Source organism: Dromiciops gliroides, chromosome 2 (genome assembly GCF_019393635.1).
Source record: "Dromiciops gliroides isolate mDroGli1 chromosome 2, mDroGli1.pri, whole genome shotgun sequence".
Taxonomy (NCBI): domain Eukaryota; kingdom Metazoa; phylum Chordata; class Mammalia; order Microbiotheria; family Microbiotheriidae; genus Dromiciops; species Dromiciops gliroides.
In genome coordinates, this window is record NC_057862.1 from 94751945 (window position 1) to 94774252 (window position 22308).

Below are 22308 nucleotides of genomic sequence, written 5' to 3' on the forward strand. Positions count from 1 at the left end.
TATTATTTTACAAATGAGGAAATTATTTTTTCCAGTACACGATAGTGCCCCTCTGTCCCACCCCCACCCACCCCTGCACTGTTCTCAGAGGCCATGAGTTCAAATCTTAGCACTGCCATCTGTGTGACCTTGGATAAGCTGTTTGACCTCTAGGGCTCAATTTCTCATCTATAAAATGAGAGATTTGGCCTAGATGGCCCAAGCTTTAAGTTTATCATCTTATGATCCTACTTTATAATCATGAACTAAGGAGTGCCACAGTACTTACCTCTTTTCTCACAGGATCAATTAATGCAGTGATTGAAGGGAATTTATTAATCAGGTCCACATATACATCAACCATCTCAGATGGATTTTTGAAAACTCCTGTTGTCACTTCGTACTTTCCTCTAGTCTGATATAGAGAAGTAACAAGTTAAAATGGGGATGTTGTTCAGTCACTTCAGTCGTATCTGACTCTTCGTGACCCCATTTGGAATTTTCTTGACAAAGATACTGGAGTGGTTTGCCTTTTCTTTCTCCAGCTCACTTTACAGATGAGGAAACTGAGGCAAACAGGGTGAATTGACTTGCCCAGGATCACACAAATAGTAAGTGTCTGAGGCCAAATTTGAACTCAAGTCTTCCTGACTCTGGGCAAAACACTCTATCCATTGAGACCCCTAGCTGCCCCAAGAATGGGGACGGTGAATACTTTTCTCATGTCAAAGTTGTAGTTCAATAGCAACACATATATGAACTATTATAATGCTCTGTGGTTTACAAAATACTTTCCTCACAAGAATCCTAGACAAATATTATTAAACCCATTTTACAGATAAGAAAACAGACTTAGTCACACAACTAACAAGTGACAAAACCAGGATTCCACACCTAGGCTTGCCCCTGTATTATGGTGTCTTCCTAATCATGTTCGGGAACCAAGTTAAATAAACAAGCATTTATTAAGTATCTGCTATTTGCTAAGCACAGCGGTGACTTACAAAAGAAACAGTCTCTGTCCTCAAGGAGCTCAGAGTCTAATTGAAGAGACAAAATGTAGATAACTATGTCCAAACAAGTTTTATTCAAGTTAAATGCTCATAATCTCAAAAGGAAGGCATTAGCGTTAAGAGAGATGAAGAAGGGGGCAGCTAGGTGGTGCAGTGGATAGAGCACTCGCCCTGGAGTCAGGAGTAACTGAGTTCAAATCCGGCCTCAGACACTTAAAACTTACTAGCTGTGTGACCTTGGGCAAGTCACTTAACCCTAATTGCCTCACTAAAAAAAAAAAAAGAGAGAGGGAGGGAGAGAGAGAGATAGAGAGAGAGAGAGAGAGAGAGAGAGAGAGAGAGAGAGAGAGAGAGAGAGAGAGAGAGAGAGAGATATGAAGAAGGGATTTTTACAAAAGGTAGCATTTTAGCTGAAATCTGAAGGAAGGAGGAAGGGAGTTCCAGGTTGGGGGGGGGCAGCTGGTGAAAATGCCCCAAGTCTGGAGATGGGCTGTTTTGTGAGAGGTGCAGAAAGGCCAGTGTCACTGGATTACAGAGGATGTGAAGGAGAGTGAGATTTAAGAAAACTAGAAAAGTCTAGTGAAACAGATTATTTCAGACTGTATTTATCTGAAGAAAAAAAACCCCTTCATATTTTATGTCAAATAGTAGCTGTTAACATGGACCTGGGGAAAAGGTTAATGCTATTTGAATAAAGCGCTGCTATGAGCCAGATTCACATCCCCCTTAGGACCCCACAGATTTCTTCCCACTTCTTTTAAAAGGAGCCTTATACATACAGAGAAACCTGGAGGTACAGAGTGGGATGGAAAAAAATGACTTCGATTTAGGTTTTTTAAATGGTGCCAGACACCCGACCGTCTGGGTACAAGGACAATAAAATGAAGTGAGCTCGTGGAACAAGAGAACAACAGTGAGAAACCTGCCCACTCACAAGAGTCTAACTATAGAGATTAGTTTTTCAACCAACAAAATGCAAACAACTTTGTCATTCTAGGTAGGTTTTCATTCTGTTCTTAAACAGGCTGAGATGTAAAATAACCATTGGGCTGATGAAATATCAAAAAATTATATGAAACAGATGCAGATGTATGTGTAGGCCACAGTAGCAAAGAATAGTACTTTGACTTCAATCCTAACATTAAAATGAAGCGTCACTCTGATGAAAAGTCCCTCATTCAAAACTGTGAATCCCATAAACCATTAACTATGAATGAGGAGAAAGAGCACAGGATAAGGAATGTTGGGGTCTAGTCCTTGCTCACTCTCTGACTTACTGTAGGACTCTGAGAAATTCACCTGACTTTTCTGGAAATCATATCCTCAGTTGTCAAAAACAGGGGTTGGATTACATTGTCTCTATGGTTCCTTCCAGCTCTAACATACTATGATTTTTATGAGAAATAGCCCTGAAGGATTAGATTTCATTTCATTTCAGTTTCCAGAATACTGGCCAAATTTTCTATGTTCAGCTATGTATTTATTTTTTAAAGACTGGGTGTCTCCATTTTACCCAGCATTATTAATGCAAGGGCTATTCACAGGCCTAATCCCACTACTGAATGAGATAAGAGTTTTGGCTTTCTCCATTTATGACTGGATTTGGTTCACCCCTTCTTAGGCAACCTGGTGGTCTCCCATGGCTAAGGGCTTAGCATATTCATTCTGAACTTCAGTGTGGACACCTGATTGGTATATAGCCCATTGCAACTCAGAACTCAGAAGCTGCAGAGATACGCAAACCTCAGCCTTCCCAAGATGTAGGATTATAGGTGTGCACAACTTAATCAGCTGTGTATTAACAAATAAATTAATCAGGAAGCATTTATTAAATGCTTTCTTTTTGCCTGGCACTTTGCCGTGCATTTGGACAAACAAAAAAATCAAAACCTGGTACCTTCCTTCGAGATTTACATTATAATGGGTAAGAAAATGGGACCATAAGTAGGCACATAGTGGATAAACACAAGGGAACCTTAGAACAGAAGACACTAGCAACTAGCAGTACCTGGAAAGACTTCCTACAGAAGAAGGGGCTGGAGATGAGTCTTCAGGCCAGGGATTCCAAGAGGCAGAATTAAGGAGAGAGAGAGAATTGCAGGGGGTGGGGGGGAGGGAGTGGATGCAAAGGCACAGAGACAGAGGAGTGAGTATTCCATATTCAGAACAGCAAGAAGGCCATTAAGAGCTATAATCCTTTTTTTTTTTTTTTTTTTGGTGAGGCAATTGGGGTTAAGTGACTTGCCTAGGGTCACACAGCTAGCAAGTATTAAGTGTCTGATGCAGGATTTGAACTCAGGTCCTCCTGACTTCAGGGCTGGTGCTCTATCCACTGCGCCACCTAGCTGCCCCAAGAGCTATAATCCTACTGCAAAAATTCCCAGTATAATTTCCTTTTAGAAATTAATAGGGCACTTTGAACAAGATGGAAATATAAACTTCATTCAGAAAACCTACAACAGCCATAAGAACTGGGAAGAACATTTCAGTGGTTGTACTGGCAAGGATAGGAATCATCTACATACGGATGATTAATTCATGAGAGTGGATGAGCTCACTAAGTTTAGAGAGAGAGTATGGCAAGAAAAAGAGAAGGGACTTAGAATAGAATCTTAGGGGTGTACCCATGGTTAATAGGCATGCTATGGACAAAGATCTGATAAAGACCATTGAAAAGAGGCGGTTAAGTAGGAGAAAAATCAAAGTATAATAAACCAAATAAAATAAAGTAGGAAAGAGCAATGTCATGGAAACCCAGAAAGGAGAAAGTATTCAGGAAGCAAGAATGATCAACAGTGTCAGATGTTACAAGAAGAATCAAAAAGCATGAGAAATGGTTATTACACCCAAAAACTAAGAGACCACTGGTAACTTTGGGGAAAGAGTTTTCAGTTGAACAATAAGGATGGAAGCCAGATTGCATAGGGATTAGAAGAAAGCAAGAGAAGAAATGAAGGCAGCTAGTACAAAGGGCTTTTTAAAGGAGTTTAGCAGAGAAAGGGATATGAGATGCAGGAAAACCGCTTGTATGGATGGTTGGACCTAGTGAGTTTTGTTTTGCTTTGCTTTGTTTTAAAAGAATGGGGGAGGCTTAAGTGTATCTTTCAGCAGGAGGGAAACAAGAAACAGTAAGAGACTCAAGTTGAGGGGAGTGGTTAGATAATGAAGGAAATCTGTTGGAGAGGCAGGAGGTGATGGGATCAAGGACACATGCAGAGGGGTTGGTCTTTGCTAGGATAAGAACTGCTTCTTCATAGATACTGGAGGAAAGAGGAAACAACTGGAAATCACTTCAGAGAAATGATGTCTACTCTTGAACTTCCAAGGATTTGAGTTATACTGCTGCAAAATTCTAGAAAAGTAAAGGACCCAGGGCAGCTAGGTGGTGCAGTGGATAAAGCACTGGCCCTGGATTCAGGAGGATCTGAGTTCAAATCTGGCCTCAGACACTTGACACTTATGAGCTGTGTGACCCTGGGTAAATCACTTAACCCTCTTTGCCCTGCAAAAAAAAAAAATTAATGGACCTTAGAGATAGTCTGATTATGATGATGATGTTAAATAATGATAGCTCACATGTATATAATACATTAAAGTTTGCAGAACAGTTTATATGCATTACCCTTGTTATCCAGGCCTCTCACATGATAGATTGGGAATCTGAAGCTGGAGAGGTGAAGTGACATGCAAAATAACACAATGACTAGAATCAAGAGAAATGAAGTGATTTGCCCAAGTTCCATGGCTAGGACATAGGGGAGAAGAGAATAAAACTTTGGTTTTCTGATTCATAAATACATTTCTCATTCCACCATTCATTCAACATACATTATTATCTTTTATAAGCATTACTTTAAAAGAGGAGACTTTAAAAATGTGAAACTACCAAAAGAAAAACTTACATAGTCAATCAATTCATGTGCAGCACAGTTTATGGCTAAATATAAGTTGATTCCTAGCTCCAGTCCCAGGTTTCCACAGATTCCTTGTAGTAAGAGCAATGGCTGTTCAATAGTATCATAGTTGATTGATAAACAACCTATATAGGACAACTTGCCAACTATTTGAGTCTGCAAAACAAACCAAAACAGTACATGTGAATAGGACATATTAGATTGCAGGCAGTTTCAAATAAGAGGGACACTTTGTAAATAGGCATAACCAAGAAAAGTCAGTCCCCTAAGTAGTATATGGAGCTAGATTCCTGCCCTTCCAACATTAACCTTATGTATCAGAAAGCAAATTTAATGATGTGGAACAGTGATTGTTCTGTATTCATCTGGGGGCAGGATTGTTCCTGCTTAGCTGTAAATATTGTATATTATTTCTCTACTTCTCAGTATTCATTGTCATGGTACATATCATCCACTTGTCAGTTGTCAAAAGGCAAAGTTCTTCTTGGGAGCTGGAACTTTCCCATTCTGTACCTTATACTTACTTTAGTAGAACTTAGGGATTTGTGATCCTCATTCATACTAGGGTATAATTTTTGTCTCCCCATTATATTTATTTAAAAAATTTATTTAGAATTTTATTTTCCCAAATTACATGTAAAAAACAAATTTTGACATCAATTTTTTAAACTTTGTGTTCCAAATTCTCTGCCTCCCTCCCTCCCCACCCCTCTCCACCAAGAACTCAAGAAATTCAATATAAGTTATACATGATCAGTCATGTAAAACATTTCCACATTAGCCAGGTTATGAAAGAAAACAGACAAAAAAAACTTTAAAGGAACTAACAAAAAAAATTATGCTTGAAACCGTATTCAGATACCATCGGTTCTCTCTCTGTAGTTGGACTGCATTTTTCATAAGACCTTCAGAGTTATCTTGGATCATTGCATTGCTGAAAATAACCAAGTCATTCACAGCAGATCATCTTACGATATTGCTGTTATTTTGTATATAGTACATTTCACTTTGTATCAGCTCATGTAGATCTTTCCAGGTTTTTGTAATAGCATCCGGCTCATCATTTTTTATAGTAAACTACATTTATATAGTCCTTTAAAGAGAGATTTCCTTACAATAGACACATGAGGTTGATTATTGCAACAACAGGAATGGATAGCATTTATATAGAACCTTATACCTTACACAGAGTTTTCTTCACAATAGCCCAGCAAAGTAAGTACCATAAATTTTGTCATTGTCATTATCAATCATCATCCATCAATCCTTATCATCAGTCCTCATCATCAATGAATGCTCATCAATCAATCTTCATCTTCATCCAATCATCATCAATCCATCATCATCATCATCTTACATTACTCTTGCCTCTGCTTCAAAATGTTTTCAGTTACTATTGTTAACTCTTTCCCTCCAGCCTATTCCCTCCCCATGATATTTACTCTATTTTCTATCTTCTTTTACCCTATCCCTCCTCAAAAGTGTTTTGCTTCTGACTGCCTCCTCCCCCACTTTGCTCTCCCTTCTTTTGCTCCTCCCTCCTTATCTCCTTCCCCTCCTATTTTCCTGCAGGGTTAGATAGATTACTCCACCCAGTTGAGTGTGTATAGCCTCCTTGAGCCAACTCTGATTAGAGTAAGGTCTTTGAGCCAATTTTGACGAGTGTGAGGCTCATTCATTGCCCCTCTCCTCCCCCATGTTTCCCCCCACTCCATAAGCCCTTTCCTGCTTCTTTCATGTGAGATTTCACCCCATTCTACCTCTCCCTTTCCCCCTCCCCCAGTGCAATCCTCTCCCCCCTCAATTTTACCCTAAAGATTTCATCATGGGGCAGCTAGATGACACAGTGGACAAAGCACCCAGCCTGGACCCATGAGGACCTGTGCCCAAATCCAACCACACACACAAGACACTCACCAACTCCATGACCCCAGGCATGCCACCCAACCCTGACTGCCCCCCCCCCCCCGCAAAAGATCAACAAAAAATAAATGCTTTATAGATGCCATCCCTTTATAATCAATTCCCACCAGTGCCCTCTATGTACATTTATTCCTATCATCTTCCCTAACACTGAGAAAGTTCTTATGAGTTAGACATGCAATCTTCCCATGTAGGAATGTAAACAGTTTAACCTTTTAACATCCTTCTTGATTTTTTTTTCCTGTTTACCTTTTTATACTTCTCTAGGGTCTTGCATTTGAAGGTCAAATTTTCTATTCAGTTCAGGTCCTTTCATCATGAATACCTGAAAGTCTTCTTTTTCATTGAAGTCCCATTTTTTACCCTAAAAGATTATACACGGTTTTGCTAGGTAGGTGATTCTTGGTTGTAATCCCAATTCCTTTGCCCTCTGGAATATCATATTCCATGCCCTCTGATCCTTTAATGTAGAAGCTGATAGATCTTGTGCTATCCTGACTATGGCTCCACAGTACTTGAATTGTTTCTTTCTGGCTGCTTGCAATATTTTCTCCTTCACCTGGGAGCTCTGGAATTTGGCTATAATATTCCTGGAAATTTTCATTTTGGGATCTCTTTCAGGTGGATTCTTTCAATTTCTATTTTACCTTCTGTTTCTAGAATATCAGGGCAATTTTCCCTGACAGTCTCTTGGAAGATGATATCTAAGCTCTGTTTTTGGTCATGGTTTTCAAGTATTCCAATAATTTTCAAATTATCTCTCCTGGATCTATTTTCCAGGTCGTCTGTTTTTCCAAGAAGATATTTAATATTGCCCTCTATTTTGTTATTCACTTGGATTTGCTTTATTGTGTCTTGGTTTCTCATAAAGTCACTAGTTTCCATTTGTTCAATCCTAATTCTTAGGCAATTATTTTCTTCAGAGAGCTCTTCCATTTGGCTTTTCAAGCTATTGACTTTTTTTTTTCATGACCCTCCTGCTTCACTCTCATTTCTCTTTCCAGTTTTCCCTCTAACTCTCTTACTTTATCTTCAAAGTCCTTTTGACCGCCTCTGTGGCCTGAGACCAATTCATATTTTTCTTGGAAGCTTTGGATGTAGGAGCCCTGACATTGCTATCCTCTTCTGAGAATGTACCTCAGTCTTCCTTGTCACTAAAGAAACTTTCTATGGTCTGCATCTTTGTCTGTTCATCTTGCCCACCTATTACTTGACTTTTAACTCCTTCTTAAAGTGGGGCACTGCTTCCAGGTTGCACTGTCAACGCTTCAGGGGCTCATAGGTGGTATAGTTTAAGGAGTGGCAGGTGCTTTACCTACCTCATGAGATTATTTTGAGAAAAGTGTCTGGTAAAGCCTTAAAGTGTTATTGAGGGGGCAGCTAGGTGGTGAAGTGCATAAACTGGCCTTGGATTTAGAAGGATATGAGTTCAAATCTGGCCTCAGACACTTGACACTAACTAGCTGTGTGACCCTGGGCAAGTCACTTAACCCTCACTGTCTCAAAAGAAAAGTGTTATTGAAATGTAAGTCATAATGGTGACAGCATTAACTAAAGTAAAAAAAAAATCTGAAGAGTCCTTTGTGACTAGCAGAGATACTGATGATAGTAGTACTCATTAGCAACTTTTCCTTTACACACACAAAAACAGAAGCATGAGGGGGGAGATGGATATGCTGAATGTCTTACATTATAAAGTTTTCTAAAGTATAGTATCACCTTCTTAATCTATAATGTAATGTGTACCTAGCATATGTATGAATATTTTGTCCAAAAAAGGGTGGTAGTTGTCATCTTCAGTTGTTAGAGAATAGGCTAACTTTAGTGGAAATTAGCTATTTAAAGCATATAGAACCCTTTTCATGAGAATGTAATGGAAAAATTCAGTCCATCTGAATGTGTTACTGACTCAACATTTCCTGTTTTTAGGGGTTGTCTTTGCTGTAAAACTTTTATTGTAAGATATGTCTCTTGCGATTTACACATTATCAACAAGAGGGATGCCACTCCTTTGGCATTCCTGACCCAAGTTGAATTCATGGCAGCAGTGTCTTTGAAATGGCTTTTGCAATTCAATTGATGTAAAAGGAAATGCCCTCTTGTTTGTTTGTTTCTGCTTTCTTTGAAGGAAAATAAAAGTCCTGGCTGTCTCTAATGTGTCTGATTGAGTTACTAGCAGCAGGCCCTTGGACTGCCCCAACATTTCATTTGTAGAAGTTCTAGGGGGGCAGCTAGGTGCTGCAGTGGATAAAGCACTGGCCCTGGATTCAGAAGGACCTGAGTTCAAATCTGGTCTCAGACACTTGACACTTACTAGCTGTGTGACCCTGGGCAAGTCACTTAACTCTCATTGCCCCACAAAAAAAACAAAAACAAAAACAAAAAACAAAAAACAAAAAAAGAAGTTCTAGAAATAATCCTATTTCACTTACATGGTCATCACTGCTTTCTAAAATTTCAATAAACCAACAGCCTTCTAGTGTTAATAAGCAGGCAGCCTATTCATTCATTCATTCATTCATTTGTTTGTTTGTTTTGTGGGGCAATGAGAGTTAAGTGACTTGCCCCAGGGTCACACAGCTAGTAAGTGTCAAGTGTCTGAGACCAGATTCGAACTCAGGTCCTCCTGAATCCAGGGCCAGTGCTTTATTAACTACACCACTTAGCTACCAAGCAGCCTATTTAGGCAAGGTTATATCTCCAACAACAAAAGGTGCCATGATTCAACTTGTTGGAGCCCTATATCTATTAAATGTCCTAACCCTTCTCACAAGTTTTTTTGTTTTGTTTTGGGTTTTTTGGTGAGGCAGTTCGGGTTAAGTGACTTGCCCAGGGTCACACAGCTAGTAAGTGTTAAGTGTCTGAGGCCTGATTTGAACTCAGGTTCTCCTGAATCCAGGGCTGGTACTCTATTCACTGTGCCATCTAGCTGCCCCCTCACAAGTTTGAAAAATAAAATATTTGTGGAGAAAATGTGAGGCATTATACACCAGTGTAAGAGGCTTTCTGGAAGGACTTAGATTATCTGCCTTGGGGTTTCAAAACATTCTAGGAGTTGTATTTCTACCTAGTATGAGTCTATGCCCATAAATCAGTGGAAAGATAGATTTAAAAATAATTGGAAATTAAATAATCTAATCCTAAAGAATGAGTGGGTCAAAGAACAAAGCATAGAAGCAATCAATAATTTCATTAAAGTGAATGACAATGATGAGACAACATATCAAAATTTATGGGATACAGCCAAAGAGTATTTAAGGAACAATTTATATCTTTAAACTCTAACATCAGTAAAATAGATAAAGAGTAAATCAATTAATTGTAACAAAAAAAACCCTAAAAAAAGAACAAATTAAAATTTCCCAATTAAACACCAAATTGGAAATCCAGAAAAATCAAAGGTGAGAGTAATAAAATTGAAGTAAGAAAACTATTGAGCTAATAAAACTAGGAGCTAGGTTTATGGGAAAAAACCCAATAAAATAAACCAATGGCTAATGTGATTTTAAAAAAAAGAAAGAGGAGAGTATGCCCATATAGCTGTAGAATTATTTACAAGATTGGAATCCAAATTAATTAGTGCTTAACATAATGCCTAGCACATATTAGGCACTTAATACATGTTGATTGATTGATTGATTGATTTACTTACTGAACCCTTTTTTCCTCCATTATGGCTTTTTTTGGTCTCTGGTTTTGGAGTATGTGGCTATGAAAAAGAAGAAAACTGATCAAGAATCATATGGGATTCAAAGAAACATATCGGCAGAAGCAACTATCATATTTCCTTTCTAAACCCTCATAGCAATGATACAGTACTACAGGTTTTATCTATATTTGTTGCAACTTCTCTGTTTATATTTTTTGGGATTAGGTTTTTATTTAGGTAACCCATAGACTTTTTTTTGTTGGGGGGGGGGGGATGAGGGTTAAGTGACTTGTCCAGGGTCATACAGCTACTAAGTGTCAAGTGTCTGAGGTCAGATTTGAACTCAGGTCCTCCTGAATCCAGGGTTAGTGCTTTATCCACTGTGCACCTAGCTGCCCCCCACCCATAGACTTTTACATAGAAACTGAGTGTAGAACAATTTTAATAAACACATGTGAACTCTGTCAATGATTCCCAAAACTTTTGGGGTATGTGACTGAGTATCTGTCAATGTTGGGAACAAAGATTGTTGGAAGTAAGAGGTTTTCCTTGATGTCCAGTCTTTGTCAACTACATCTGTTACCCAAAGTCATATATACATATATATGCAGTGGGACTATATAACAATGTCCTTTTGAGGAAATATCTTCAGGGTTTACAACACATGGTTGGGTATTTTATTTTGTCTATATCTTCAATGATGGCATTTTTTCTTTGGAAAAAGTCAAGTCATTTTGGAGCCAAACTTGGTAAGGTTGATGATCAACCTGAATAAAATTACTTAGGTCTCAAAAAAAAAACCCACTCCCAAGAAATGACTGCAAAATAGTGAGATTGTCTTGTGTGGCTTATGAATGGGCCCTTGAAAGTAGTTATTTTTTTAAAAAGTTCAAAAGCATATGGAATTATTGAAGCACTACTGGAATAAGTGTATCCCTTTCCAAAGTGATTGCTTTAAAGGAAACTACATGCATTTGGATTAATGAGTTCTGGTCCAACTGTTGGAAAATCAGTCTCATTCTCTTATAGTCATATGTCATAAATGTATACATGTGACATTCATCCTCTGTCTTCGTATTGTCACCCCCCACATAGCCATGCATAAGCACACAAGATTACAGAAGCCCAGGATGTCACCATATATAGTTCTTTTCATCTTCCCTTCCCCTTTGTTTTTTCGCACCTAGTAGAGAGAGGCTCAATTAATATGATTGTCAAAAAAATATAGCATTTTTCTCTTAAATCATTAAATTTCTGTTCATTAATAGTATGGAGTGGCAGTGAGGTGGTATAGTGAATAGAGCACCAGCCTTGGAGTCAAGAGAACCTGAGTTCAAATACGGCCTCAGATACTTGACACTTACTAGCTGTGTGACCCTGGGCAAGTCACTTAACTCCAATTGCCTAAAAAAAAAAATCCAAAAAACCAAAAATAATAGTATGGAACCAGATTCCCATCCCTTACTTAGTAAAAAATTTGTTCCAGAATGAATATTTTCCTTATAGATGGATTATTTTTAAAAACTAAACTAAAATCCAAACTTAACGAATAAAACTTTTTGTTAGTGATCATTAGCCATTCAATAACCTAACAGAATGGTCCATGCAGTTACAGGGAAAGAATCTGGAAAAAAAAATGTGATTGTCACTTATCTCCACCAACCCCCATTGGCCCAAAACATTGGCACAAGTCATTCTGTAACTGAAGCAAAGAATAGTGGTGGCAATAAACTATAATCCCAGATTTGGCATTTTTCACTTTGAAAAGAGAAGTTATGTCTTTGGTGCCTTCATTCATTTTCATAAATGCTTTGTGTTGATTTGAGCTTTAATGTGACTGATGACAGTCATTACCCACAGAAAATATTCCATTTCTTCAGTCCATTTTTCAAAATGGATTTAAAATGAAGAACTAATGGATAGATGTGCTTAACTATTTTTAAAAATCTGATGCCACCTTACACCCTTAAAATAACATTTTTTCTCTCTGCATTGTTAATATTCTAACCTGTAAAACCTCTTTTAAAAGAATTTGGTCAAGTAACATAATAGTCACGATTTTTATGTTTAAACACTTAGAATTTTGTTACATTTCCTTTCAAAAGAAGCATGGTGTAAAGAAAAAAACTCATTGCTCCAGAAGTCAGGAGACTTGGGTCCCTAGTCTTGCTTCTGCCACCTACTTTCTGTGTTACCTCAGATAAGTAATTTCACTTTTCTGGGGCTGTTTCCTCACGTGTAAAATGATGTAAGCTGAACTAGAAAATCTTCAAGGTCCCTTGCATTTCTGAATCAGAAATTTATTAATTCAAATGTTTTAAATTTTGGGGAGGGGGAAAGGGAGTAGGTCTTTATAATAAGAAAATATTGGCTATTGGCAAGCACATTAGTCTAGGTTTCAAACTCATGATTCTGTCCCTCAGGATTAGTGTCAATTCCAAAAATGTTAAAAGTAGTACTTTTCCTTTATTACTACAGTCTGAGGTCTTATTCCCTCCTACAGAAAATTCTTACCTCTTATTCCAGATGCCAGAGTTTCCTCTTACATTCAGTGTGTGACATTAGGCTCATGGAATCATAGAATTGTCCCCTCTGAAGTTAGACAACGCCCTACATTGGGATCATTTCCCTTTGAAATCTCAGTGGACCCTCCATATGAAATTAGAATTGTAACCCTTTCCCAACAGACAGAACATATAAGCATAGCTGAGAAAATGACGCAATAAAAATGATAGTACATTTTCCAGAACAATAATAGTGTCTATATAATTGCATAATATATGCTAGATTTAATACTAGGAAAGTATGAATATGCATTAACACATTAGGTAGTAATTAAATATTTTTACTTACTTTGTCAATAATCTTTATAATTTGTTTCTGAATTTCTAGAAGCATTGTGATACCCTGCAAATGAAATTGCAATCTTTGTAAAATGTACTTTGAATATTTGGAATGGAAAACTTTATGCCAAACACACAGCTAGTTTACAACAGCTCTGATTTCTGTGCTGAATACATCACTATTCCCTTTCAACAGCTCTGTGTAGTTCAGCTGAATTGGCTTTCTTGCTCTTCATATACAACAGTCCACCTCCTGTCCCTGTGCTTTTGTATGGACTGTGTAACATCCCCTGCCTGGAATATACGTTTACCATACCTCTGCTTTTTGAGAGTCCCTACCTTCCTTCAAGATTCTGCCTTCTACGGGAAAACTTTTCTGGTCCTTCTAGCTACAACAAATGACAACAACACTAATGATGATGATGACAGTGACAATGGCAACAGTGACATCAACAGCTGACTTTTATATAATGCTTTACGGTCAGTGAGTCACTTTACAAATATTATCCCATTTTATCTCCACAACAATCCTGGGAGGTAGGTGCTATGATTATCCCCATTTCACAGATGAGTAAACTTAAACAGACAGAGGCGAGATAATACGCCTGGGGGTCACATAGTGTCTGAAACACAGTTTAGTTCCTGTGGTAAAATTTGAACTCAGTTCTTATTGATTCTAGGTCAGGGCTCTATACACAGTATAATTTAACTTCCTAGTGCTCCCCTTCCTCCTCTTTAGCCTTACAAATCATTTGTATTTGTTTTATAAATTACCTATGTTTTTATTATGCATTATGATATTATATCTTGTATATGTTTGTTATATATGAACATTTTATATATAGGTTATAGATTTTATGTAATATTAAATATATAAATATATGTAGACATTGTATGTGTATATATGTGTGCATGTAGGAATGTAGGTATGTAGTATGTATGTATGTATGTATGTATTTATGTTTGTATGTATGTATGTGTATGTGCATATAAATTGTCCACATGGTCTCCCTGACAGAATGGAAACTCCTTCAGGGCAGTGACTGCTTCATTTTTGTCCTCCATTCTCCAATGCATAGCACATATATATCTGGCACACAGGAGGAGATTAATAAATGCTTTTTAATTGGTTGATTGTTCTCATCTTTGTTGTAAAATTCTAAAATATAGATGCTTGCTATATCATGAAAAGGCCAGACTACCACCAAAGAGAAATTGTGTTATTCAGTTGTTTCAGTCTTGTCCAATTCTTCGTGAACTTATTTAGGGTTTTCTTGGCAAAGATCCTAGACTGGTTTTCCATTTCCTTTACAGTGTGCCCTTCGTTTTACAGATTAGGAAGTGAGGCAAATAAGGGTTAAATGGCTTGCCCAGGGTCACACAACTAGTGAGCATCTGAGGCTGGATTTGAACTCAGATTTTCCTGGCTCCAATATCAGTGCTGTATCCATTGTACCACCTAGCTGCCCAAGTCTAGTGTACATTCCACTAATAAAATAAAAAATTCAACTTCCCTAAATCAGCTGGTATTTCTATTATGTAGCTAATTAGGTACTGTGAAAGATTGGTTCATTGGATGCATATATTCCATTTGTAGAACATTGAATAAAATGAATAAATGGAGATGGTTCATTTTGATTCATGTTCCACTTTGTGACATCTCTTCCTTTTACTATACCCCTTCCAGAAAGCTTTTTTCCCCCCATTTCTCTCCTTTACTTCCTCCATCTCTGGGGTCATAAATCTATTGGACCTAAAGGAAAAATTCACTGATGATAAGAGCATTTTTCTCTAAAAATTTTGAGACAGCCTGAGATACCTGTTGAACTGTTAATCCAGGATGTGGGATACAGATCACTTCTTTCATCAGATTCAGTTTTCCAGGTGATGACTTCCCACAGCTGAGCATGGTAACCATCAATAAAGGAAGAGCCAGTGACTTTGGTGATTCCTAGAAATGGGGACAGGCGCATGAAAACACGAATAATGAAAAGTTCATTGCTGACTGTGCATTTACATTTACCCTGCAATAGATACTGACCTGTTTGTATTTCAGTGATGCAATATTTAAGTACATTGGAGTATTGGTCAGGGTGGCACATGTTTTAGCCACAGCTAATGATACAGCTCCTATGGCCATACTACCATGGAGTATGGGCTCAGGAGGTTCTGCTGGTGGGATCGGTTTCTCTGAAACAGTCTCCTTCCTGCCTGTACAATTGGAAAAGAGACAAGCGTGTGCTAAGTGGAAGTGGGAAACATTTTCCTGAACCTTTTTTGGTTTGTTCATTGTTTTGTTCTGGGTTTAAGTTTCCTTTTTAGTGGAACTATTATTATATTATTATAGCTCTAATTGGTAGTTTACACAGCCTTTGGGGTTTATTTCTACACTTTCACATTCATTTGAGAACAAACCAACAAGGATGAATGTGTGACAGGGAGCAAGCAGGGGCATGCTCAAACAGGGAGGCTCCCTTCTAAAGAGCTATTTTATTGCCACTTAGAGACCTGCCCCCAAATAGGGTCTGAGTTTCTAGTGTTCCAATAATTAGGGTCAGGCTTCATTGTTCCTCTGAGGAGCTATCGGGAAGGGGCAGAGAAGATGAGAGGGGAAGAGTAACAGCCTGTAACCATGGAAAGTCTCTTAGAGAAGAGGAAAAGCCATCACAGCTTTCAGAATCTCCTTGAACATACAGCTTCTTTCTGGTGATCTACCACTTACTACTAATAAGGATGAGACTCAATGGTCATGACAGGTGGATTACAAAATCTAGTTCAGATCTGCCACAAAGTGACCATGGAGACAGAATTCAAGTTGAAAGACCCAAGAGAATCTCCTCTCCCTCCTTTCGCACACAAACACTAAAGAACCTTCCAAAAATTCGTGAAGCACAAACCTCTTTGTCCTTTCTTCTTTGGAGGTGGTGGTGGTGGCGGCGGTGGTGGTGATGGTTGAGGTGCAAGGGATCCTTGGGATAATGGCTGCTCCAGGCTCAGTTCTAATTCTTTACTCTCTTTATCTTCTTGTACTTTATTTGCAAAAAAATTCCTGGATGGGGATAAAAACATTCTATTATAAAACTCTTTTCAAGAATATCATTTTGTCATGTAGTAGAGTTTCCCACAGAGCCATTATTAATGTTTCATGGATTAACTCTACTTTTTAACTGCTTAAGAAAAACAAAGCCCTCATTTGAATTTCCAAAGCCAATAATGATATTGCTTGAAAGAAAAAGTGGTGGGGTTTTTTTGTTTTTTGTTTTTTGGGGTTTTTTTTGGTGAGGCAATTGGGGTTAAGTGACTTGCCCAGGGTCACACAGCTAGTAAGTGTTAAGTGTCTGAGGCCAGATTTGAACTCAGGTCCTCCTGAATCAAGGGCCAGTGCTCTATCCACTGCCCCACCTAGCTGCCCTTAAAAAAAGTTTTTAAATTGAAGTTAATTTTGAACCTAGAGCAATAAATATATGCTTAGATTCCATGGATTCTTATTTTTTTAAATATTTGAAAAAAAGACATATTAATAAAAATCTGAAGACATCTAATCTCAATAATTTTTGGTGTTTTCTTTTTAATTTAAATGGACAAACTTGCAGGCAGCTAGATGGCATTGTGGATAGATTACATTGCTGGACCTAAAGTCAGGAAAACCCATCTTCTTGAGTTCAAATTTTACCTCAGACACTTTTTAGCTGTGTGACCCTGGGAAAGTCACGTAACTGTTTGCCTCAGTTTCCTCATCTGTAAAATGAGTTGGAGAAGGAAATGGCAAACCACTCCAGGATCTTTGCCAAGAAAACCCTAAATGGGGTCTCAAAGAGTTAGACATGACTGAAAAACAACTGAACAACAACAAAATCAAAGTTAGAAAGTAAAGAAGAATGAAACGATTTATCTTCATTAATTTGCTTATTGTATTGTTTTAAGAAAGGTGACAAATAATCATTCCAAAATGCGGTGGTATATTTTCTAATACCCACAATAATAATAATAATAATAATAATAATAATAATAATAATAATAATAATAATAATAATAATATATTCCATCTATGCCACATTTTACAGTTTATTATATCTTTTGTTCATAAAATATCTGTGAGGTAAGGAGCACAAATACCTCCATTTTACATATGAAGAAATAAAGGCTGAGAGATTGAAGAAACATCAAATAAATAGCAGAGTCGGAACTCAAATGAAGGCCTTTTGACCCCTCCTACTCTACTCTTCCAATTCATTGTTCATTCATTCAACAAACAACATGATTAACACTTCCTATTATGTAGCATACCATGCTAGGTATTGGAGATTTAAAAAAAAAGATGAAATGAGACATTTTGCCCACAAGGGGCTTATAAAGTCATAGAAGAACAAGCCGTATATCATACAAAGGGAGAAGATAAGGCAGAATATGTCGGGTGTGTAGGAAAGGTGAGTGACAGATGCAAAACTGGGGTGAGGGGGATACTTTTTGCTGGGAGGTGGGATCTGTGATGGTTTCATGGAGGAAGTGGGACTGGAAAGCGAGAGAACAATTTCAGAAAGCAGAGATGCGAAGAAATTTATTTTAGGTGAGGGGAGAACCTGTTTAAATGCATAGAGGCAGAAGGAAGGGAATATGCATTTAGGTAGCACTACCTATGTATCAGGAACTGTGTGCTAAGTATTTCTTATGAGTTTTATCTCTGTGATCTTCACAAAAATCCTATTTTATAGTTGGGGAAACTGAGGCAGAGAGCGATGATAATACCAGTCTAGTCTGAACAGAATGTAGATCTTGTGGATGGAAGTTACACAAAATAAGGTAAGAAAGGTAGCATTAATCTAGACCAGGAAAGGTCTTGAATTCCAGAATTAGGAATTTTCATTTGGCCTTGTATTTAATGGTGAGTCAGTGAATTTTTTGGACAAAGGACTGGTCTAAGCAGGCCTGTGAATTAGGAAGGTTCTTTTGGCAGAACTGTGAAAGATAGATTGGAGAAGAGCAGAACCAGAAGCAAGGGAACCAGTTAGCAGGTTCTTATAAAGGTTCATCCAGAGATTGGGGGTCGGAGACTAGATTTTGGTGGTATCAGTAGGAATGGGAAGGAAAAAACAAATATGAGAGATATTCTGGAATTATAATCAACAGAATTTGTCAAATAAATGAATGGCATATGTGAAAAGTAAGGTGTAATAGAAGCACTGAGTTCAGTCAGAAGTCCTGTGCTCAAATCCAACTCTTGAACTGACCACCTCTTTTCTGAAATGGACTTCAAGGAGCTCCCTTGAGAAAACAGAGACCCTTGGGGCAGCTAGGTGGCACAGTGGATAAAGCACTGGCCTTGGATTCAGGAGGACCTGAGTTCAAATGGGGCCTCAGACACTTAACACTTACTAGCTATGTGACCCTGGGAAAGTCACTTAACCCTCATTGCTCCGCCCCCCCCCCAAAAAAAAAAGAAAGAAAAAGAAAGAAAGCGAAAGAAAAAAAAAAGAAAATAGAGACCCTTTACTATGGCATATGAAGTCAAAGTGAAGCTGACTCATCTGTGCAAAAGACTTACGAAAGTAACTGATCCACCACCTCCTGTTGGGTTGGTTCCAGTCCTTCCAGAAGTTCAGTCATTGACTCATTTACCCACTGCACAGCCGCACTGATGGCTTCGTTTCGTTCTAGTTCCACTGCATCCACCATGTCAGGCATGGCAGTTTCAAGTACTTCCAAGTGAGAAGAGATGACAGCAGAAGCAATGCTCTGAAAGTCATGCAGATTGATTATACCTTCCAGTTGAGCTGTGCCAAAGTCACCAACGTGAACAAATCTACTTTTCCTTCATGAAATAATGAATTGTAACATTGAGATATTTTGTCATCATTTGGGGAGAGAAAGGAAAGATGTAATTTTGTTCCAGGAAGCCAAATTAAATTAATCCTTTATATTACTAGATTTTGCTCTTTTTATTGCATCAGAACCTCTGTATTAAGATTTTAACTGGTCCTTGCAGTGCTTTATCTTCCATGGATGTTAAGTTCAAATGAGGTAAGGAATGTAAAATACTTTGTAGATTCAGAGTATCAATTAGTATTATTATCACGGTGTGGGGGAAAGAACACTGGTCTGGGAAATATAAGACCTGGGTTCTAGCACTGATGGGCACAAACTTATGACTATGGCCAAATCATTTCCATTCTTTGGATCTCAGTTTCCCCATCTAGAAAACGAGAAACTGGATGATTGATTGCTAAGGCCCCTTTCCAGTCTCTAACAATCTCTGGTTCTATTACAATAATAAATTGTATAAAATTATTATCCTATAAAGAACTGAGAAACAAAACCATTTGTTAACAATCATGTATTAAATATAGTATAAAAGTTTATCACAACAAAGAATGCCTATGACAACAATATACCTCTTATAAATGAGCTTCTTTTTTTAAGTTTACAGCAATAGTACAATACTTTTATTGGGTTCATAGCATTGATTATATTAATATAGAATACGAAAACAGGCAAAGGTTTTAGAAATCAGTCATTTTACTAAGGAGGAAACAGGCCCAGAGAGAGGAAATGACTTGTTCAAAGTCAATGAGTCAGTCAACCAGCATATATTAAGTACCTACGATGTTCTAGGTACTGTGCGAAATGTTGGGGATACAAAGAAAGGCAAAAGCAGCACTCCCTTCTCTCAAGGAAATCACAGTGGAGACAACATGCAAACAAGATATATACATAATAAATTGGAGATAACCAACAGAGGAAAGACATGAACATTGAGAGGGACTGGGAAAAACTTCTTACAAACAATGGGATTTTAGTTGGAACTTCAGGGGAGCCAGGAAGTAGAGGTGAGAAGGGAGTGATTTTCAGGCATGGAAAATAGCCAGTGAAAGTGTCTCGAGTTAGAAAATGGATGTGTGTCTTGTGTGAAGAAAGTAAGCGAGCTAGTGAAACTGGTTTGAAGACTATATGGGATGGGATCAGATGTAAGAAGTCTGGAAAGGTCAGAGACAATCATGTAATGAAGAGCTTTGAATGACAGAAGATGTTATATTTGATCCTGGGGGGTGATAGGGAACTACTGGAATTTATTGCATTGGAGTTGGGAGGAAGATTGAATAGTCAGATCTATGCTTTAAGAAGACCAATTTGACAACTGAACAGAGGATTTCCTGGAGTGGGGGAAGACTTGAGGCAGAACGACCAAGCAGAAGGCAATTATGATAGTCCAGGCGTGAGGTGATGAAGACCTGGACTACGTTGGGGGGGTATCAGAAGACAGAAAAGGGTCCTATGTGAAAGATATTAGGAAGGTAAAATTGAAAAAACTTAACAACAGATTAGATATAATGGGTTGAAAAGAAATGAGGAGGGGCAGCTAGGTGGCACAGTGGATAGAGCACCTGGAGTCAGGAGGACCTGAGTTCAAATTTGGCCTCAGACACTTGACACTTACTAGCTGTGTGACCCTGGGCAAGTCACTTAACCCCAATTGCCTCACAAAAAAAAAGAAAAGGAATGAGGAGTTGAGGATGACACCTAGGTTGTGAGCCTTGGTAAATGGAAAGATGATGGTCTCATAATGGCAAAAGTGAGATTAGAATGTAGGTCTGCTGACTCTCAGTCCAGTGGTCTTTCCACTATTTCGTTCCGCTGTGTCAAGGCCCAAAACAAACCAGTTAAATAACCAAAATATTTCAATTTAATTCTATACCAAAAGAAGGGGAGGGGCATTATTCTCCTTTGGACATGTTTCTGATTGACGATGTCTTCTTAAAATGTTACACACAAAACAGAAAACAATATATTAGGCTAAGCTGTGGATGCTGTTTAGATTGGGGAAAGAAAGTATAATAAATTCCTACTTCTCTATAATTCAAAAAATAAAAAATAAAACAAAAACTCAAGGAAACAAACTCCAGGTCTAAGGAAAAAATAATTTCTGAATAGGCCAGATTGATTCCTGGAGAGATATTAAAATAATGATAATCAATGGATTTTCAGGTCAATGTATATTTGTTGTTTAGTTGCATCTGACTCTTTGTTTACACCATGGACCATAGCACACTGTCCTCTATTATTTCCCAAAGTCTGTTCAAACTTGTGTTCATTGCTTCCATGACACTATCTCATCCTCTGCAATTGCCTTCTTCTATTGCCTCCAATCTTTCCCAATGTCAAGGTCTTTTCTAATGAATGCACTTTCTCATTATGTGGACAAAGTATTTAAGTTTTAGCTTCAGTATCTGACCTCCCAATGAATAGCCTGAATTAATTTCTTTAAGTATTGACTGATTTGATCTCTTTGAGTCCAAGTATTCTCTAGCACCACAATATGGAAGTGTTTATTCTTTTATAGTCCAAATTTCACAATTATACATTGCTACTAGAAAAAACATAGCTTTGATTACGTAGACCTTTGTGGGCAAGGTGATGTATCTGCTTTTTAGTATGCTATTAAGATTCATCATAGCTTTCCTTCCAAGGACATCTTTTAATTTTGTGGCTGCAGTTGCCATCTGCAGTGATCTTTGAGCCCAAGAATATAGAATCTGACACTGCTACCATTTCTTCTCCCTCTATTTGCCAGGAAGTGATAGGATCAGTTGCCAAGATCTTAGTTTTTTTTTTTTTATGTTAAGTTTCAAGCCAACTTTTATACTCTCCTCTTTCACCCTCATCATGAAGCTTCTTAATTCCTCTTCACTTTCTGCCATCAGAGTGCTATTGTCTTCATATCTAAGATTGTGGATATTTCTCTTGGCAACCTTAATTCTAGCTTTTGGATTCATCCAGCCTGACATTTCATATGATGTACTCTGCATATAAGTTAAATAAATTGGGTACTCCTTTTCCAATCTTAAACCAATCAGTTTTTCCATATTTGGTTCTAACTTTTGCTCCTTGGCCCCATATGTAGGTGGCTCAGAAGACAAGTAAGATGATTTTGTATTCTCATCACTTTGAGGACTTGCTATATTTTGTTGTTATCTACACAGTTTTTAATGTAG

General features: G+C 37.9%; 1 protein-coding gene across 1 annotated transcript in view; it reads right to left on the minus strand.

The window, feature by feature from the left end:
* The window catches only part of ENO4 (enolase 4), a 39443-nt gene that overhangs the window by 11516 nt on the left and 5619 nt on the right, over positions 1-22308 (minus strand). The window contains exons 3-10 of the mRNA XM_043989334.1: positions 18864-19054; positions 16219-16370; positions 15363-15532; positions 15141-15272; positions 13332-13385; positions 10482-10538; positions 4895-5062; positions 269-394 (exon numbers count right to left, since the gene is read on the minus strand). Coding sequence (XP_043845269.1) covers positions 269-394; positions 4895-5062; positions 10482-10538; positions 13332-13385; positions 15141-15272; positions 15363-15532; positions 16219-16370; positions 18864-19054 — 1050 coding nt within the window. The remainder of the gene's footprint in view (positions 1-268; positions 395-4894; positions 5063-10481; positions 10539-13331; positions 13386-15140; positions 15273-15362; positions 15533-16218; positions 16371-18863; positions 19055-22308) is intronic.